Source organism: Diabrotica virgifera, chromosome 7, assembly GCF_917563875.1.
Source record: "Diabrotica virgifera virgifera chromosome 7, PGI_DIABVI_V3a".
Lineage (NCBI taxonomy): Eukaryota > Metazoa > Arthropoda > Insecta > Coleoptera > Chrysomelidae > Diabrotica > Diabrotica virgifera.
In genome coordinates, this window is record NC_065449.1 from 34,751,082 (window position 1) to 34,759,587 (window position 8,506).

The following is an 8,506-nucleotide window of genomic DNA, read 5'->3' on the forward strand; positions in this document are numbered from 1 at the left end:
CTGTAAGTTGTAGTTATATCGTTTTTTCGTCGATTTTGATACTCATCATGAGGCCACTGAACACGAATATTCCATCAGAACCGGCCACAGGAGCACCTAGTGCCCAGGGTTACTGCTAAGGCACGTCATCTTCTGGAGTTTCGAGGGTTTTCGGCAGTAAATTGATGCAGACAGATTAGTCGGGGGGTTTTTGGGATTGCTGAACACGAATATGACATCAGAACCGACCACAGGAGCACCTAGTGCCCAGGGTACGTACTGTGCTCGTAATTTTCTGGAATTTAGAGGCTTTTCCAAATTAAATTGATGCAAACATAATACTCGGTAGTTTGTGGGATTGATGAACACGAGTATGACGTAAGTGAAGGCCTTTGGAGTATCTGGTGTCCATAGTGACGAATAACAACGTCAATGTCTAAGAATAACACAATAAAATTAGAATATTTATACTACATCGATCTTGAAATAAAGGAAAAGAATTTGTCGATTATAAATTGAGTTCATACACTCTTGGTCAAAAAAAATCGGGACACCTTAAAAATGGGTCATTTTTGATGTCTCGAATCTCCTAAACCTATTCGATTTTAGTGTTTTTGAAGTTATACTTCTTTAGGCGCGATTGGGAGTGAATTTTCATTATACTGCGCGCATGCGCACATAGACAGTATGGCGCTAGTTGCTAAATCTTTCAAGTTATGTATAAATATATCAGTGCAAAAAAAGGTGTGAAAAGAATATATTACTGTTTTTCGTAAATATATTTATTATAATTTTTGTGTCTTTGGATTTGTCTTCCTCGGGAGTAAGATAAGTATTATTAAAACATTTATACAGTGCGGTGGAATAAGTGTTACGCCCCCCCCTTGTTAACTTGTTTATTTTAAGAATATAAGCAAAACGCTCGGACAGGTCGATTTTTAACCTAATCATAGTATATTATAGCATCAACGTTTCGAACTTTACGCGCTCCCTCTTCAGGTGACAGACAACTTTGATTTTTTCAAATGGGAAAGTACATCATGTGCCACCTTATTTAACCCGCCATTACACGCGCTATGAGGGAATCCCTCACCATATTTGTTTATAAGCAATGAAATTGTGTAAACTAATACGATAACCTTAAGCACTCAGGAATGCCTTTAGCATGGTTCATGAGAGGGTATGAAAAAGTTATAGAATATTTCAGGCGGTCAGTGTGCTGTGTGATAGTTGAAAGAAGAGACATCCCTCTTCAAGTGAGGGAATTCCTCACTGCGCGTGCAGTCACGGTGAAATAACGTTTCTGTTATCTCAAAGAAAGTTTTAGGTTTTTATTTAATATTTAGGTAGGTTTAATTAAAATATTATTGTTTGGATTAGGTTAGGACCAGTGGCACACCGAGGGGGGGTTTGGGGGTTAAAATCCCACCCAGAGCATATAGAAATATATATAAAAAAAGGTAGGAAAATGTAACTTGTCTTTCACAAATAATACAAAAAACTTTCGGTGCCCAAGCAAATCCCTCTCCACCCAGAGGAAAATTCTAGGTGCGCCACTGGTTAAGAACCCATTTTTAAATTTACCTGTTCTAATTGGGAAATAAGCCACAATTTAACTTGAAAAATTGATTTTATTGACGTTTCGAATTCCACCTCGGACGTCGTTATCAAAATACAAAATATTAATAGTTAATTACATAAATGCCACAAAGAAATAGCTTCAGAACAGTTGTTAATTTTAATTTGTATTTTTAGTAAAATGAATTCGCGTAAAGAACGTTAATTCCTTCAGTGGCTTGCTGAAATTGAAAATTAAGAAAACTTGCTTTTGATCAATATTATTTTTACTTTTGTTTAGTTAAATTAATAAAAAAATTGGTTTATGAGACTTTCTATAATATGTGAGTACAATCCATTTTATATTTATACATGTTGACATTCATTCTTTCTCGAAATAAGTCGAATTTATGTAGGTGAGGGCGACGCTCATACGCGTGCAACCACGTCACAATAGAAGACGCGTGTAACGGCGGGTTAAAAGCTTTTGAAATACTGATTACAAAAATGTATAATACTTTAATCCTATTTGAGAGCGTGGGCGAAAAATTTCGGTCGAATTATTTTTAAATGCTTTCATTTTTTTCGAATCCTGAGAAAACTAACAGGTATTTTTGAAAAATTTAAACGGGGAATGAAATATTGCAGTATTCTCGACCGGGCCGAGTGTCCCTAAAAACTTTTATAATGTTTATTTTAATGTCACAGGGGTGAACAAAAAGAAGATTTAGTCTGATTTTTAATTTCAAATATATCATTCAAAAGAACCTTTTTGTTTAGTCTAAGGGACTTTCAGCCCTCCGCAATAACGTAATCTTTCATTCTGCGTTTAAATTTTTCAAAAATACTTATTAGTTTTCTCAGAAGTAAAAAAAATGAATGCGTTTAAAAATAATTCGACCGACATTTTGCGCCTACGCTCTCAAATAGGAGTAAAGTATTATACATTTTTGTAATCAGCATTTCAAAAGCTTTTAAATGAGGTGTCACATGATGTACTTTCCTATTTAAAAAAAAAGAATGTGTGTGTACTTTGTACGCACGTAAGAAGTTATACTTCTAAATATGATTTCAATGAAATAAATATACTTGCGGACAGTTTATTTGTATTTTATTTAAAGATTAAATTAATTTTTACTTACTACTTTCCAAAAAATTTTATTAAAACGTTATAGAAACGTCTTATATATCAACAATTATAATTTATATATTCTCAATTACAGGACAATACCTACAAAAACTTTTACTTGAACTTGACTGACATTCCATTTTTATATTTTTCTTAACATTACATCAAAACTGCCTATACTGTCAATACGTAAATCATAACAACTATAGAATAACATCTACTTTTATTTTTGTATATTCTAACAAATTTTAATAGTTTTTTTCTACAAACGTGTTAAAAATGCAATAATACAGTTTAAATTAAATTTAAAAAGACCTTTTAAACCACCTTTTTCAAGTTGCGCAAGTTGTATTATTAATATTAATTTTAATAAATGAAATATAAATATTTTGACGTTTCACAATTTGACAATTCACTTTTAACTGCAGTGCCTTAAAATTTTTAAAGCACTGGTGCTTTAAAGTAGCATTTTTAACGCTCCTATGGAGTGCTATAAATTGCATTTTTAACACGTTTATAGAAAAATATATTTAAAAACACTAATATATCCTTTCCACACCTTTTCTGGACTGATACATACATAAATTAAAACATTTAGTAACGAACTCCATACTGTCTGTGTGCGCATGCGCGCAGATTAATAAAATTTTACCCTCAATCGCGCCTAAAGAAGTATAACTTCAAAAAGTCGAAGTTATGCCTGTCACCAGACGAGGGAGCGTATAAAGTTCGAAACGTTGATGCTATAATATACTATGATTAGTTTAAAAATCGACCTGTCCGAGTGTTTTGCTTATATTCTTAAAATAAACAAGTTAACAAGGGGGGGGGGGGGTATTGTCCTTTTCATGAGCATTTTTCAGTGCGTAACAAATGATAGGAAAAAGGGTAAGTCCGTGATAATACACATTTATGACATTTATTCTAACATGACATTTTAGTTAAATCTGACAGTTGTCACATTTTATTTTCAATTTGGAATAAAAACAAATCAAATATGTTTCTTGCATTTATAAAATGGTATTTTCTTTGATTTGTATAGTCTTACAAATTATACAGATTATATTTGTAATATTATTATCTAATTAAAAAAAAATATATTTTTTATTATGGCGCCATTTATCGACAACTAGAATAACTAGAATAAATGTTGTAAATGTCTGTAATCAGAGACGTACGTTTTTTTCCGTCACATACAATTTAATGCGTTAGAAAGAAATCGAGAAACTGTGACGCACTGAAAGATGATCATGAGAAAAAGAATAACACTTCTTCCACCGCACTGTATTTATTATACTTCACTTCGTCTGTTTGTTACCGTGAATTGTCATTATGTCCGAGACTATAAAAGCAGAGGGCTCGTAGCGTTATTGGTATAGCATTCGGCTAGATATCGAAAGGTCTTGGGTTCAAATCCGGACCATTCCTTTTTTTTGTTATTTTTGGAAAGTGGTAAGCATTAAAATTAGTTTAATATTCAAATAAAATTAAAATAAACTGTTTAAAGTATATTTATTTCGTTGAAATCATATAATAGAAGTATAACTTCTTACGTGCGTACAAAGTACACACACATACTTTTTTTTTAATATGTTATAGCCTTATTTTTTTACAATATGGATGTAGTAATAGTGTTGCTAAACAGGCCAATGTCATTGTATACCGGGTGTAACAATAATACTGTGTTTTTCCTGAAAGTCCGTAACACCCCTGTGGAATATTCTAGCATTTAAATAAAAATTGAAATTAAAACTCAATTGTAGCCTTAGCCTTTCTTAACATTCTGCTTTTTGACTCATTCACTTATGTTGAATAATGAAAAAGTTAGGTACTTTAACAACTAGCCATGTTCTTCATCAATACAGGGTGTTTCTGAATAAGTGCGACAAACTTTAAGGGTTAATTCTGCATGAAAAAAATAATGACAGTTTGATTATTTCGAGATACGGGATGTTGAATTTTTCTTACAAACTGACGATTTATTTATGATTCTAAAACCGGTTGAGATATGCAAATGAAATTTGGTAGGTTTTAAGAGGTTGTTATCTCACATTTTTTGACATACAACTAAAAATTTTATATTTGCCATTGGCGTGCATATAGGTAATATGACCGGGTATTATGACTCGTATGTAAGCCAATGGGGAATATAAAATATACAATTGTATGTCAAAAAATGCGCAATAACTGCCTCTTAAAACAAACCAAATTTCATGTGCATATCTCAACCGGTTTTAGAGCAATAAATTAATCGTCAGTGTGTAAGAAAAAATTCAACATCCGGTATCTCGGAAACAAAGCATTTGCAGACATATGTTTATAAATCAAACGGTCATTATTTTTTTATGCAGAATTACCCCTTAAAGTTTGTCGCACTTATTTAGAAACACCCTGTATTGATGAAGAACATGGCTAGTTGTCAAAGTACCTAACTTTTTCATTATTCAACATAAGTGAATGAGTCAAAAAGCAGAATGTTAAGAAAGGCTAAGGCTACAATTGAGTTTTAATTTCAATATTTTTTAAATGCTAGAATATTCCACAGGGTGTTACGAACTTTCAGGAAAAAACACAGTATTATTGTTACACCCGGTATACAATGACATTTACCTGTTCAGCAACACTATTACTACATCGATATTCTTAGAGAATAAGGCTATAACATATTAAAAAATCACTAAAATCGGACAACAGGTTTAGGAGATTCGAGACATCAAAAATGACTCATTTTTAAGGTGTCCCGATTTTTTTAGCCAGTAGTGTATTTATAAATAATTTTAAAAAATTAACTATTTAGATGGGAAATAAGGCACAATTAAATTGAAAAAAATATTTTATTAACGTTTCGACGCCCAAATCGGGTGTCGTTGTCAAAATTGTGGCTTATTTCCCATCTAAATAGTTAATTATAAAAATGCCACAAGCAAATAGCTTCAGAACAATTTTAAAAAACTTCGTATATGCTTTATGGATACCTAGTAAACATGTCGATTTTTTTTCAGGTACGATTCTGTAGTATCAGAGCGAATAAATTATGACTTACTCAAGACAATCGAGGAAATTCAATCCGGCAAAAAATACTGTCCCCTGCTTTTAGGAACAAGCACGATGTCAAAAACTAAAGAAAATATACCAACGGCTTTAAGAAATGATTGTTAAAATGTTATTATAGTACTTAAAACAAACAACAGCGAATTGGCACTGAAAGAAAATTTGTTTTATTAAGACTCATTAGAATCAGACAATCTGATCAGTAGTTTAAATATAATTGAAGACTGGATGTACATAAATATGTATAATCTACATTTTCATTAATTTTCTTATTTGACAAAAGGTATAAGCCAATTCATGATGCTATTCATTCAATATAATTTATGCTTCATCTTGATTTGATACTGTATACACTTTTAAACACTGCTCTTGTCATTCCATATAACTCAGTGACGGCTCGTGGCTTTAGGGACAGGGTCGGTAAAGTTTTGTCTCCTCAGATAGGTATGCCATCTAATTAAAAGGCTTCAATTTCATAGGAGATTTTTGTTTTTTGTTTATTTTTATTTTTTTTTTCTATAATTTAGAACCTAAACCTGTTTATAAATTAACTCTAGTCTATGTTGTTTCGAAGTAGCAAAATGGGTTATAATGTCATTGTAAAATTTATTATTGTTTTGGAGAGATTTTAAAAGTTTTTTTCTATTGACATCTGAGACAAGCTTGACATTCTCTATTGTTTTATGGTGTTTCGAAAATACGTTTTGACTCGTTTGAGACAAGAGAAATCCCGTTCATTTGAGGCAGAATTTGCCCACATTTGAGAACAATAATTTATTCATTTCGGGAACAGTTTGTTGTACCTAATGAATTGCGTATATAAAATAATACATATTTTGTAACTTATCCCACCTTCCGAAAATATTTGGATCAGCATATAAAATTTAATTTTCTTATTTTATTTGATTAAAGAATGATGGATAATTTTTAATGAACTTGTTAATAGATATTTTGAAAATTCTTTGGCGTAACTTTTAAATTTTGAATCGTCAAAGAGGTAAATGACTTATGACAGTGAGTAAAAAAAGCGGGGTGCAATAATTTAACTTTTGCCTGGAGACCATACAGTTCACCGGACATCAAGGCAGCGCCGTCATAAGTTTGCCTTACCAATTTATTTTTGATATCAAAAAATTTTAACCTGTCCTTTAAAACACCAACAATATATTCTGTCTTATGGCTTCTACTCACGTCTGAAAACCTAAAAACCTCTCATAAATATTAGACGTAACGCGTATCGAAGAACAATAATTGATAATTGTGAATGACATGTTACCTCTATCAGTAGTTTCGTCTATTTCTACCGAAAAGGATCAAAACGTAACTACTAATTGATTGATTCTTTCATTCTGTGCTGTTTTTGTTACGTCGCTAAATCTCTTCGAGACAGAAAGTAAATTAGAAAATTCCAGATCGTATTTGTTAAACAATTTTATTGGTTCTGTATAATTAACTTGATTTAACGAATGCTCCGATTCATCCTGTCCCCTAAATGGTAATTCCTGGCAACTTAAAAAACTGCAATATCAATAATTAAACGACGTAAAACTACTTATTTCATAGTTTCATCCCGGGCGCGCTAGCAAGGTACGTGGCTAGGTACGTTCCTTGCTGCTGTTTGCAGATCACCGATCGGCAGATTGGTATCTGCCGGACTTACCATTCAAATGAATACGGGGAATGTATAATTGGTTGCCTATCGGCTAATATTCTATAGCTTCTTATTACAAGCAAATCGTCAATCTGGGGACGGCTTGCCGAAACGGGCCTATCGCAATCGGGTGCATGGCTATAGGATCAATAATTTGAAAAGTCTCTTACGCACAGCGCACAGGGATCACATAACGTATCGGATCGATCGAATTCTTTTAAAAACAATGAATAAAATTTAGTCTCTATTATCTCACAGATATTTTTTTATTTCCCAGAAACGAATATCATCAACTCTGATTAAATTAAATATTTAAAAAAACTATAATGTGTCCATAAATGTGTGGGTCGGCACTGCCGACCCTAACCAGCCGCCACTGATATAACTGAAGGATACATCCCAATAGATATTAATATTTATCAGTATCCGTAATAATAATAATAGAAATTTTTTTTGTGCAACAAAAACAATCCACAGGTGGTCATAGTATACAATTATTGAACAATATATGGATAATATTAGCCATCTAGGGTCTGGTTAGACAATCGACTAAATTTCTACTTCTGGACTGATGCTCTTCAAAAAATACCATTCTTCAAATAAAACGTATTACTTATAAATAGCATTTTAAAAAGTTCCTTAATTCCAATAATGTTCTTAGTTTTTAGCTAATATATAAATGACTTATTTAGATGTTTGTAATAAAATTTAACATGTTTGTTATGTAACAAGATTTTTTTCAGGTGCCAACATGCGCTTTGTTTTAAACGTAAACTGTTTAGTCATTTTTAGTTTTGTTATACTTAAAGAAGAATTTTTATATGTATTTATAGAAATAGAATGTTGCAGTATTTTACAACAACAGGGCATTTAAAAAGATTTTACATATTTATAGTTGTGTTAAATAGATTATTCTTGCTAAAACTGTTTTTTATTTTTGTCCTATTTGCTACAGTATTATGTGTTTCGAAAGGAAATGAAACAATGAAAAATTAAACCAGATGTAAATAGCAAGTATACTCGGTTGGCTGATTCCAGCCTCATCTATCTAGTAAACCGCAAACGTGGTTAAGATAGGCAAAATGGCATTGTAACGTGCCCCAAAAGAGGGTGTTATTTGTATAACGTAACAAAGGGAT

The 8,506-nt window shown here is 31.9% G+C and overlaps 1 protein-coding gene across 1 annotated transcript in view; it reads left to right on the top strand.

The window, feature by feature from the left end:
• The window catches only part of LOC114326466 (glutamate--cysteine ligase), a 91,371-nt gene extending 83,080 nt beyond the window's left edge, over nt 1-8,291 (top strand). Inside the window, exon 8 of the mRNA XM_028274854.2 lies at nt 5,668-8,291. Within this exon, the coding sequence (XP_028130655.1) occupies nt 5,668-5,824 (157 nt within the window). The 3' untranslated portion in view covers nt 5,825-8,291. The remainder of the gene's footprint in view (nt 1-5,667) is intronic.
• Nucleotides 8,292-8,506: the final 215 nt, after the last annotated feature.